This window comes from Oncorhynchus keta, chromosome 5 (genome assembly GCF_023373465.1).
Source record: "Oncorhynchus keta strain PuntledgeMale-10-30-2019 chromosome 5, Oket_V2, whole genome shotgun sequence".
Taxonomy (NCBI): domain Eukaryota; kingdom Metazoa; phylum Chordata; class Actinopteri; order Salmoniformes; family Salmonidae; genus Oncorhynchus; species Oncorhynchus keta.
Window position 1 is genome coordinate 16,230,914 of NC_068425.1, and position 13,547 is coordinate 16,244,460.

The window sequence follows — 13,547 nt, forward strand, 5'->3', positions numbered from 1 at the left end:
CCTTGTGTAGGGTGCTGTCTTTCAGATGGGATGTTAAATGGGTGTCCTGATTCTCTGGTCACTAAAGATCCAATGGCCCTTATTGTAAGAGTAGGGGTGTTAACCCTGGTGTCCTGGCTAAATTCCCATTCTGGCCCTCATACCAACACAGTCACCTAATCATCCCCAGCTTCAATTGGCTCATTCATCTCTCTCCACTGTAACTATTCCTCAGGTTGTTACTGTAAAATGAGAATAATGTGTTCAGTCAACTTACCTGATAAAATAAGGGATAAATAAAAGTTACTCAACAATAATGACAGAAAATAAACAGAACAGGAATATTCTAAAACATGCAACAAGGCACTAAACTAACACTGGAAAAAACATAGCAAATTAATTTGCTTTTTGGCCTAAAAGCAAAGACTTATGTTTGTAGCAAAATCCAAAAGAACACATCACTGAGTAACTACCTCATTTTTAAGCATGGTGGTGGCTACTTCATGGTATGGCTATGCTTGACATCTGCAAATACCGGGGAGTTTTTCAGGATAAAAAGAAACGGGATGAAGCTAAGCACAGCCAAAATCCTAGAGGAAAACATACTTCAGTCTGCTTTACACCAGACTCAATTCACCTTTCAGCAGATCAATAATCTACAACACAACACAGTTTAGACTTAAATCTGCTTGAAAATCTATGGCAAGACATGAAAATTGCTGTCCAGCCATAATCATCAACATCTTGACAGAGCTTGAAGAATTATGGAAAGAATAATGGGTTAATATTGCACAATCCAGATGTGTAAAGCTCCAAGAAGACTCACAGCTGTAGTCACTACCAAAGGGGTTTCTAACATGTATTGAACATGACTGAACACTTATGCAACAACTATATTTCTATTCATCTTAAAAAATAAATAATAATAATCTTCCACTTTGACATTCAAGTATTTTGTGTAGGATGTTGACAAAAAGTTACAATTAAATAAATTTCAATCCCACAACACAATAAAATGTGAAAAAAATCAAAGGGATATGAATACTTTTGCAAGGCACTGTATAATCAACAAAAGGCAGTGTTGCCTAAATAAGCATTGGTCTATTTTTGATGTGATCATACCTTATAAGGGGACATTATGTCAACACTTGACCTAAAGCCTCGGTCAAAAGGCCAGCGCTGTCTTAATACTTACATAACAGATGTCATTGGGAATCATAAACAACTGCTATGACAAATCAAATGCATCACAACAACATAGAACATATTAATGGCAGGCCTCGTGTTCTTGACCCCCTCACCTCCCCCAAAAACAACAACAACACAACCCTAACCCAGGTGTTGCTACAATCAATCTTGTGGTGACATTCCACAGTGCAGGGCTTCTCCTTGAACTTCCCAGTGTGTGAAGTGTACAGCAAACAAAGGAGAACAGAAAGGCCAACAAACACACAACAGAAAAAGAAGGACACCACCCCCACACACACACAAACTATACATGGCCTGGGCACATCGTTGTTATGGTTCAATCAGGTTTAGGGTTAGTTACTATGGAGGTTTCACCCACCCCTCCTCAAGGGCCATTTCAGGGATTCTGAGAGAGACCAACCCGAGGCATGGGAGGGACAGGAGTGGTGCAATACTGAGTTTAGATTACCCCAGAGAGATGTGACGAGGTCGCTTTAAGGCAACTTGCTGTCCACCAACTACTGCATTTTATCTATAGTTAACCATTTCTTTGTAACAAAAAAAACATGTACAATGCCGTAGTAAAGTATTCAGCCCCCTTGACCTTTTCCACATTTTGTTACGTTACAGCTTTATTCTAAAATGGACTAAATAGTTATTTTTTCCCTCATCAATCTACACATAATAACCCATACTGACAAAGCAAAAACAGGTTTATATACATTTTGCTCATTTATAACTAATATAAGTATTCAGGCACTTTATTCAGTACTTTGTTGAAGCACCTTTGGCAGCGACTACAGCCTCGAATCTTCTTGTGTATGACGCTAGAAGCTTGGCACACCTGTATTTGGGGAGTTTCTCCCATTCTTCTCTGCAGATCCTCTCAAGCTCTGTCGGGTTGGATGGGGAGCGTTGCTGCACAGCTACTTTCAGGTCTCTCCAGAGATGTCTGGGCTCTGGGTGGGCCACTCAAGGACATTCAGAGACTTGTCCCAAAGCCACTCCTGCGTTGTCTTGACTGTGTGCTCTGGGTCGTTGTCCTGTTGGAAGGTGAACCTTCGCCCCAGTTTGAGGTCCAGTTTGGCCGGGCGGCTAGCTCGAGGAAGAGTTTTGGTGGTTCCTAACTTCTTCCATTTAATAATGATGGATGCCACTGTGTTCTTGGGGACCGTCAATGCTGCAGAAATGTTTTGGTACCCTTCCCCAGATCTGTGCCTAGATACAATCCTGTCTCTGAGCTCTACGGACAATTCTTTTGACCTCATGGCTAGGTTTTGCTGACATGCACTGTCAACTGTGGGACCTTTTATAGACAGTTGTGTGCCTTTCCAAATCAATTGAATTTACCACAGATCGACTCCAATCAAGTTGTAGAAACATCTCAAGGATGATCAATGGAAACAGGATGCACTTGAGATCAATTTTGAGTCTCATAGCAAAGGCTCTGAATACTTATGTAAATAATGTACATTTCTGTTTTTTATATTGAATCAATTTGCTAAAATGTCTAAAAACCTGTTTTCACTTTGTTATTATGAGGTATTGTGTGTAGATTGCTGAGGATTAAAAAATATATATATTTTAGAATAAGGCTGTAACGAAATAAAATGTGGAAAAAGTCAAGGGGTCTGAATACTTTCCGAAGGCACTGTATTTATGAGATGTGTTGGATGAGTTCGATCGGACATGATCAGTGTCCATTATCGTTCCCCATGAGAACTGGCGTCCAAGCCCCATTTTCCAAAACGTAACAGAGAATGTCTTGTGTAAGGGGGGACTGTCGTCAACACGTACATAAAACACAGACATCACATAAAGATAAAGCTAGTTCCCACCTCCTTTGCCCCACCTCCCACCCCTAACCCAGCCACGACCAATCAAGCAGTCTGAGATGAATGAGGACTATATTCAGTACTAAGAGCACTGCATGATAGATATCATAGAAGTTATCTGCATTTATAATCAATTTCTACCTCCATGGCAACAGCTTTATGTAACATTGTGCAAACTGAATCTGCCCCAGGTGAAGGAGAGATGATTGGCTTTCCTGATAGCAGGCTCCATTCAAGTCATCTGGACATATTGGCCAGCACTCCCATTAAACCAGTTGACCCCTAAATATAGCCAGTTTTAATTAAATGTTGTTTGCTTTTTTTCACCGTTAGCACGGCTTATGAAACAGAGCCAAACGGATGTAGTGCTGCTTGAGTGTGTGCAGTGCTGCCCTCCGTTTTCCTTCACACTCAGTGAAGGAAATGAAACATTATGAGCCCTAAACTGCATGGTAATGAATGGACAGGGGGTGTGGGGGCAAGCCTGCTGAGAGGCTGAGTCACTCAGCCAGCCAGTCGGTGTTATCCTTGATCAGAGCCACGTAGTCAGCAGTGGCCACGGTGGCATCACTACCGGTAGCCTGGGGCAGTCTCATTAGCTGCGCTGAAGGCCCATGAGTACGGCAGTGTTTGTCTCACTTACACACGTTTAGGGATAGGTGGGGGGTCAGAGCAGACCACCGTCACCATGGTAGCCCTTGTAGAGACCGCCAGCAATTTATCAGGGCAAATTAAACTTGGTATTGTGGGTAAAATAAATGAAGAGGGAAAGTCGGATTAGCTCAATCACTCCACAGGCGTTAAGAGCGACATTCTGAAGTGGAAAAGGCTGACGGGGAAAAAAGGTTCCAGCTGGAGCAGCAGAAGAATGTGTCCCCTGGAGAACAGTAACACCAAGGGAGGGAAAATACATCTTTGTTTGGGAAATATATAGGGGTAAAGGACGTTTATTATTAGGGGCTACCAGCCAGGGAAGTTCCAGACTAGTCACCAAGTCTCTTGTCACTTAGTGTGGCACAGGAATACGCTTCAAGTGACGGAGGGACTGAGAGACAATTCAATGGACTCCTGGCCTCAGTCTGGGTTTTGTAAATCCTAGTCTCATGTTTAGTATGGCAAATGCTTTTACAGCTAATGTCAGTTCTGGCCTGAAAGCCCTCCTTGTTTTCTTCTAGAGGTGGGGTAAGGGAGGGTTCAGTTAGTTCAGCTCATACTTTGTATAAGCGGCCTCTCTTTCTCTCTCCCCATGGGTCTGATTCCCACTGACATCTTGACATTTTGAAAAAGGAAACACAGCTGTATGAGTGTGTGTTCTTGAGAACAAGATCTCCCAAGCAATATCTAGTCATTTTAATGAGTGTCTAAAGGTTTTGATTGATTAGTGAAGGCTTTAACATGCAAGCAAGCCTTGCCATGGACAGGTAAACCAGATATCTTCTCTATATCATGCACTGAGTTACTCTTACATAGGAACAGACAGCATAAAGTTCAATCAGTGCACAGAGAAGACAAAGAAAGGAAAAATCGAAGAGATACGGATGTTATATTTCTAGGCAGTGTTGCCTAAATAAGCATTGGTCTATTTTGTATGTAATCGTACCTCATGAGGGGACATTATGTCAACACTTGACCTGAAGCCTCGGTCAGAAGGCCAGCGCTGTCTTAATACTTACATAACAGATGTCATTGGGAATCATAAACAACTGCTATGACAAATCAAATGCATCACAACAACATAGAACATATTAATGGCAGGCCTCGTGTTCTTGACCCCCTCACCTCCCCCAAAAACAACAACAACACAACCCTAACCCAGGTGTTGCTACAATCAATCTTGTGGTGACATTCCACAGTGCAGGGCTTCTCCTTGAACTTCCCAGTGTGTGAAGTGTACAGCAAACAAAGGAGAACAGAAAAGCCCAACACACATAGGACAGATAAAGAAGAACACCACACACACTATACATAGCCTGGGCAGGTTGTTGTTCTGGTTTACTCATGTAGTTAGTCACTCTGGAGGAACTCAAGGGCCATTACAGGACTCCCAAGAGAGGGCGAGAGAGAGACCTTGTAATTATGCACAGTGTGATTTGTTTAAGGCCAACGAGTCCGAAGAACTCTCTCGCAACTTCGATCTCTCTCTATGAGCCCTAGGACCATGCATCAGGACTACCTGTCCCTGTCCCCAAACCACCTGGTTGTGCTGCCACTACCTGTTTCACCAGACGTGCTAATTCGTCCCGACCCTGCTGTTTCGACTCTCTCTCTCTCTTGGACCTGTTGTCTCGACCTCTGAATGCTCGGCTATGAAAAGCCAACTGACATTTACTCCTGAGGTGTTGAACTGCTTCACCTTCTATAACGACTGTGGTTATTATTTGACCCTGGTGGTCATCTATGAACATTTTAACGTCTTGAAGAACAATCTGGCCTTAATTTCCATGTGCTCTTATAATCTCCACCTGACACAGACAGAAGAGGACTGGCCACTCCTAGGAGCCTGGTTCCTCTAGGTTTCTTCCTAGGTTCCTGCCTTTCTAGGGAGTTTTTCCTCCTACATCTGCATTGCTTGCTCTGTAGGGTTTTAGGCTGAGTATCTGTATAGCACTTTGTGACAACTGCTGATGTAGAAAGGGCTTTATAAAATGTATTTGATTGAAATTTGATTGATTTCTGAGGAGGTTGTTCAACCGAGTTCACTGACTCCCTGCACCTTGCTCATCCTGCTTGGAAACCCTGTAGCCAACGAACTTCGACAATCAACAGGTCAGTGCAGCACAACCAACTTTGTCTTTCAGTGCACAAAACCTGTTTCATAAAGACACACCAGTCTCTGCCGTCTTTCACTCCCCTGTACTGTATCATGTGGCTTGTTTTAGAATGACACCTCCTGGTCCCTGCTATTCCCTCCAGCTTCCCAGCTGCCCCCTGGAGGGTTGGGGGCGGCTCCTGTTACAATGGCTGCTGCCTGGCCAGGGAGTCTGCTGCTGCTATAAACAACTCTCTGCAAGCTGTCAGCGGAAGCTCTGCAGAGGGACATTGGGGGAGATTAAGATGAGTTAAAGGCATTTTAAAGATGGTGGATCTGTCCTGAACACTGATTGCTTTACCATAATAATTTTTGAGTGAAACATAAATATATTAAATCTGTCTTCTAGGGTGGTAGAACTCCTGGGCACAGCTATGCTGATATTAGTTTTCCGTTTGCAAGAAAGGCATTTTACTGTACTTGTGCACGTGACAATAAAAACTTTAAACTTGAAAATTAATGATTGTCACTTTGGTGTGAGTAATCTTGATCTTGATTGTCACTTTGGTGTGAGTAATCTTGATCTTGGGTAAGTGGCAGGTGTTAGAAGATAAACGGGAGGCCAGGCAGTCAGTCTCAGTAATAAGCATTTCTGTGAATGAATGACTGTGTTGCAAATTTTACAAATACATGAAATAACAAGTTGCTTGCTGTGTATCTGTTCTAAACTAGTATTGCTCAAATTTGAGTGTGAGAAGCAGCTCTGGTTGAGTGCTGGCTGGTGCCAGTGTAAGTCGCTCTGGATAAGAGCGTCTGCTAAATGACTTAAATGTAAATGTAAAAATGTTCTCAATGAAAAGAGAAATGGCCAGGCAAGATGACAGTCAGGCACTGAGTGTCACACTACCACTAATCTCTCTGTCCCAAGCACCACCACAAGGTTCAGCTTTCACACTATGAGGTCACACATAGATAGATTACAGAATGTACTCGTACTCTCAGCATGAAAATGGCTTTTCCTCATTACAGTACATTGTAAAAGGTCACTCAATAAGGTTCCCGAGTGGGGCAGTGGTCTATGGCATCACTACTGACCCTGGTTCAATTCCAGGCTGTATCATAACCGGCCGTGATTGGGAGTCTCATAGGGTGGTGCGCAATTGGCCCAGTATCGTCCGGGGTAGGCCATCAATGTAAATTTGATTTATTTTATTTTACCTTTATTTAACTAGGCAAGTCAGTTAAGAACAAATTCATATTTTCAATGACGGCCTAGGAACAGTGGAACAGTGGGTTAACTGCCTGTTCAGGGGCAGAACGACAGATTGGTACCTTGTCAGCTCGGGGGTTTGAAAATGTATACGAACTTGACGTGTACTGCAAAATATATGGGTCTGATTCCCACTGACATCTTGACATTTTGAAAGAGGAAACACAGCTGTATGAGTGTGTGTTCTTGAGAAGAAGATCTCCCAAGCAATATCTAGTCATTTTAATGAGTGTTTTGATTGATTAGTGAAGGCTTTAACATGCAAGCAAGCCTTGCCATGGACAGGTAAACCAGATATCTTCTCTATATCATGCACTGAGTTACTCTTACACAAGCACATACAGCATGAAGTTCAATCAGTGCACAGAGATAAGATAGAGAGAAAAAGTCCAAGAGATACAGATTTTATATGGCCATGGAGGGTGGCGCAAGGAGGGGATTTCATAGAAGCAAACCAAGTCTTTTCTGTTGAGGGTAGACTTTGTTTTATTTTTTGCTGTGTTTCATCTGTATTTGTCAAAATTTGTAGTGTACCCCCACAAACCTCCCACTTTACCCCATTGCCCACACTTCCTAGTCATAGGACAGCTGCTAGGATACCACTTGTCATGGGGATTGTGACAATTTGCGAGAAACAATCATGAAGACAATGCAAGCATTTTACGATCATTAAGACCATTCTCACCCCCCATCTGGTCTGGACTAAAATCCCTTGTGTCAATTGTTAGTGTGCATTCAGCAAAACAATGATAGAAAACCATTCCAACCTCGCCCCTTGTCATAGGCTTTATATGCATTAACAGTGACAGCACAATGCCCTTCATAAAGGGGTTAAAGTAAGTAAAGACACTTATAATATGCTTCCCAGTTGAAAATAGGCCTATAACTGATTTTGCCATTTTTCAATTGCTTTAACATCAGTGGTGATACTCAGTTGTGGATAACTGTTTAAATTGCAACTAAAATCATACAATGTTTGTTTTCGATTATCAGACATAACATTTCCTTACTTACACAACTCCTGAAGCCTCAACTGATGGCAGCTTCCTTGTGCAGGCAAATGTAGTTCACATTATGTCTGGCTGCAGGTGATCTGCATATGAAAACTAAGTGGGGCAACTGTTTCCTACCCACTGGGCACACACTGACCGAATCAAAGTATTCTGTCTGCAATTATCAACTATCAAGTGGTTTTAAAGACACTTTTCAAATCACTTGATAAGTCCGCTGTGTTAGACAGCTCGCAACCGCGCTTCCTACCACTCTCTATATCACAGCCGAGTTATAGGTGCCGGTTTGGAGAAGTACAGATATTCACACATTATATATATATATTATTATACAATGCAGACGAGGAGTTATAGATTGTTTATTTGCCGTCAGTAACAGTTTTTTTTGGGGGGGGGCCTCTGAAATTGTAACCACCTAGCACTGGGTTTTGACCAGAGTTAACGCCTCATCTTAACAACGCTGCGCTCCAACACTTCGCTTCGCATGAAATTTGCATAAAGTAGAGCATAACTCAACGTTTTCTTCCACACGACTAGCAAGGTTCTCGCCGCTCTCCTTCCCACAATCCCATTTCTCTGTGTGTACTCGTTGGAAACGTATGGGGTGGAACTTCTCCTGCTGTTTTCCCCAATAACGAATTCAGCAGGAGAAGTTCCACCCCCATTCATTTTCAACGAGGGTACTCAAGAGAATTGTGCAGGGGATTGTGGGAAGGTGAGCAGCGAGAACTCTGATCAAAACCCACTGTATGTAAGACACCCACCCATGTGTGGAAACGCAGTGTCCTTTATAGGGCTATTTGTATGATTACTTTGAGAGCTGTAAAATCAGTAGGTCCACACAGGTTCTCAATAACAGCAGACAAAAACTGATAGGCCTAAACCAAAATAGCACAGAGATTATAAATGAAGTCATGTATGGCATCTTATCTGAGTGGCTGATAATGTCGAGAAGGTGTGGGCAATTGTAATTATCACCTAAACACTTGTATAAAAGAACTATGGATTTGGCACACTTCTTGATCTGATAAAGGCATGACAATAAAGAAGTGCAATGAGCAGATGTATTTTTTTCATTTGTCCTTTTTATGTTTTCTACTGTCTCAGTTTACCAATGTTATTGAATTTGGGATTTCATTTGATGTCATTGTCGCATATAGTAGAGCCACCAGCCAATTAAGCGAGACAGCACACATGGTACCCACTCCACAATTTAGAGAGAACTTTGCTTGGCTGAGCCAAAGCCTTTGTAAACTATTTTTTTGCGGTGGCCCAAATGATATTTTAAGGTAATGATGTGTGTTCTTTTGAGTTTTCCCCATCTGTACACAAAACATAGCAGATTAATTATTTACCTGTAGCTCACACCATGCCACTTCTACTGTTGTCTCCGTATCCAGGCCTTTGTACACCGTCTTGAACGACCCTCTCCCAATTTCAATGTTGAATTTGAGGAACCTTCCATCAGGTGACGTCGCCACGGCTTTGGTTTCAATTTCATCCTTTTCCTCTTGCTCCCGTTTGCTTTCAAATGGAGCTCGAGATAAAATTACCTTTTTGTCAGTGATTTCTTCCTCGGAATCTGAACTTGTGCCCTGTGCTTGCGAGCTGGGCTGTGGTGGTTTGGGGTCTGATGCTTGGGTACCAGGAGGTGAGCACGTACTCGTTCCCGGGCTTGAGACAGGTGAAGCTGGTACTGATGAGTCCACTTTTTTCTCCTCTGCCGTTGTTTCGGCTAAAATATCATCAGCAGACCAGGAGTGAGTTTTGGAGAGAGGGGCATCATCGTAAACTTCAGGCTCCAAATCCAATGTATTTATTTTGCTCAACCTGTACGAGTTTCTCCTGGAGTTTGCGGAGTGTCTCCTGCGCCTTGGTGGTATTCGGCCAGGGAAGCAGGAGTTGGCGTCGAACCCAGCAGGTAATTTGGAGAAACCCAGTCCGGCCATGTCGACCTCAAGCTGTGACATGTCTGTTTTATGAGTTTTGCCGCGAAATGAAACAGGTGGGTCTTGTGTCCCAACTAGTGGATCTGCAAATCCGAACGAAGGCTATTTAAAAACATAAACTGGAGAAGGGAACATCATAGGTTGTAGGGAATGTGAATTATTTCGAAAAATAAAAACTACCAAAAAGCTACAAAAATCCAAATGAAACAAATAAGTATAGGCTACATATAAAAGGTGTCTACATATTTGGCTTATAAATTCGATTTGTATGTTCAACTCAACTATAGGATATTAGACTATTGGCTAACAATACAAAAAACAGTGTGCCCACAAGTCTCTTCACCTCAACCTGAAAGAAGGTTGTTCGAGTTCTCCCTAGTAAAAAGTGCTTGTTTAAATCCGCCAAATATAATTTACTTGGTCGTGGTCTTGCTCATAGACAGACGAAAAATAAATGACATTAATGATAGTATTCCTCAAACCGTGTCTCTGGTCGCACGTCTTCAAACTGTCCGCTCCCAATGTGGATTAACGCTGTATCAACAACGGGTAGACTGCTCGAGCGCACAGTGAACACTCAATGAGCTCCACCCCCCAAAACACATTTCGGATCTGTATTTTGCCTGCAACCATAGACTATTATAGGTTGAGAAGATATAGTTCCCTTGAACGTACACTGAACAAAAATATAAACGTAACATGTAAAGTGTCGGTCCCATGTTTCATGAGCTGAAATAAAAGATACCAGAAAGTTTCCATACACGCAAAACTTTATTTTCCATTCCACAAAAAGCTTCTTTCTCATATTTTGTACACAAATGTGTTTACATCCATGTTAGTGAGCAGTTCTCCTTTGTTAAAATAATCTAACCACCTGACAGGTGTGGCATATCAACAAGCTGATTGAACAGCATGCTCATTACACAGGTGCACCTTGTGTTGGGGACAATAAAAGGCCACCCTGAAATGTGCAGGTGTCTCAAGTTGAGGTAGCGTGCAATTGGTATGCTGCCTGCAGGAATGTCCACCAAAGCTGTTGCCAGATAATTACATTTTCATTTCTCTACCATAAGCCGCCTCCAACATTGTTTTAGAGAATTTGGTAGTACGTCCAACCGGCCTCACAACCGCAGACCATGTGTATGGCGTCATGTGGGAGAGCAGTTTGCTGACGTCAATGTTGTGAACAGAGTTCCCCATGGTGGTGGTGGGGTTATGTTATGGGCAGGCATAAATTACGGACAACGAACACAATTGCATTTTATCAATGTCAATTTGAATGCACAGAAATGCTGTGATGAGATCCTGAGGCCCATTCTGAGGCCCATTTCTTTTAAGAGATCTGTGACCAACGGATGCATATCTGTATTCCTAGTCATGTGAAATCCATGACTAGGGTCTAATTAATTAATTTAAATTGGCTGATTTCCTCATATGAACTGTAACTCAGTAAAATCTTTGAAATTGTTGCGTGCTGCGTTTATATTTTTGTTCAGTATATATTTTCTTAGTTAACATTTGCTAAAAAATAAAACATTCTAATGAAGTTTACTTTGAAATTAGAAAGCTGTTAGTTTGTGGTGTGTAGTAGCCTAAACATACTGTACAGTAGTACTTGCAAACTTACTATTCAAGGTAGCCTAATAAGTCACAAGAATCTTGGTCCAAGTGTGATATGAATGCATTCTGGCAATGTGCCAAGGCTTTAGATGCCAGCTTTTGGTTTAGAATGTTGGATTTACTATCCTGTATAATGTGCTATACTGTATGTCTACTGTAAGGAAATTATTACGATAACAGAGGACAATAGTCATCAAAACGTATATTAACTTAATAATAATAATAACTGTTTTACTGAGGTAATTGCTCCCAGGACAGGAGCTATCCACTTATCTGTGGTTTTGACTGATTATCTTTAGCAATATTACATAATATGGCACTGTTGAAAAAGTGGGTAGGATACAAATGGAGATAATGACTACAGCAAAATGAATGAATCCATCTTAATGTCAAGTGGCCTGCCAGCCTGCCATCCTGGCACTGTAGAAATAGGCTTCATCAAGAAGTCTGGATTAAGCTAAAGACAAAGACAGCTGACCATCTAAATCTAGGCTATACCTACCTAATCTCTTCAATAGGAAATTAAATCACAGAGACAAAAGCAATACACATAAGCTGAAAGAGGTTTCACTGTCTTATAAAATAGGTTTACAACCGTGTCCTCATCAGTCAAGTATTTTTGTCTGATGATGAACTCAGTAATAGGGGGTTGGGTTGTGTGCAGATTTAGTCAAGGAAGGGTAATAGCATAGTGGTTATAGGAAAGGGTGTTTATTCATGTCTGTTTGACACATCTCACAAATTCTCATCAGTTACTTGTGATATAACACAGTAGTAGCATATCAATCAACGATTAAGAATAGATATGTAAAACACACCCAGTAGGTACATTTTCGTCATCAGTTACTCTCCACCACAGACACACACATTTCCTCCATTCCAGGGTTAACGTGAGCACCCTGACACGGACCGAGGCCTCATCTTAGCAGGTTTCCGGGACGAAGTGGAGGGAGCGGCTTAGCGTTGTGTGGCCAAGTGATTTCAGGTCACATTAGCTGAGTGCCACACACACCTTACTGTTGACTTGTGCGATACACTGACCCCATTCCCCTCATACTAAGGATTCCAGCCAGGGAAGTTCCAGTCACTGTCTCCCCAGCCAGTGAGAGCATGTGCTATGGCTTTGATTCCTGGGTAGACCGGTGTGTGTTGCCATATGCTTACAATCAGACCGACAGACAGACAGAGGGCCAGGGACTCTTTGTTTATCCCCTCCTCATGAGTGTGTGTGTGTACGCCTGTGTGTGTGTGTGTAAGAGCTTGCACCGTGGAGATAGATAGCTCAAATCCCAGCACCTGATATAGCCCTCACAACCACTGCCAGGAGACTTAAACTAGCCATCCCCCACCTGTCACATGAGCTTCACAGAGAGGCTGTGTGGAGCAGGGGAGAGGAGCAGTCAGAGGGGGAGCTTATCTGCAGGAACACATTGCTCCTATGGCAGCAGACGGCCACCCACGAATGCTAATCACTCATGTTTGATGAGAGCTTCTGCAGAGTCACCTTTCCAGAAAAGAAGAGTAGCACAGAAATCCCCATGAAACAGCATGTAAATGGGTCACACGGTAGACAACATGCTAATCGCAGCGCTCTTCACAATTCCAGCTAAAAAGCAGCACGTCGTCCTCCCTTCTCTGTCTGCTCTCTCTGCTGCTGTATGGTTTGTTTATCTCCCCGTCGTGGCGGGCAGTGCAATACGCTCTGTTCTTTTCTGCTTTAGCCGACACGGGGCAGGGGGATGGAGGCTGGGCCTTGACAGGGGAATAATAAACAGAGGTCCTATTTTTTTGAAGGTCAAGGAAATTGATATGATATTACATTAAAAGCTTAGTGGCTTTTGCAACTTTTCCAAGGGCTTTAGCAATCCTCATAAATGCCTGACTGTGAAAGTGTATTCCAACATACACAGAGGGAAGCTCACCAGTTGGAAAACAATGTGAACTGTT

The 13,547-nt window shown here is 42.5% G+C and overlaps 1 protein-coding gene across 1 annotated transcript in view; it reads right to left on the reverse strand.

Annotated features, from left to right (window-relative positions):
* Positions 1-10,530, reverse strand: part of LOC118384567 (serine/threonine-protein kinase WNK4-like) — an 85,510-nt gene extending 74,980 nt beyond the window's left edge. The window contains exon 1 of the mRNA XM_035771200.2: positions 9,387-10,530. Within this exon, the coding sequence (XP_035627093.2) occupies positions 9,387-10,001 (615 nt within the window). The 5' untranslated portion in view covers positions 10,002-10,530. The remainder of the gene's footprint in view (positions 1-9,386) is intronic.
* Between the last annotated feature and the right edge of the window lie 3,017 nt (positions 10,531-13,547).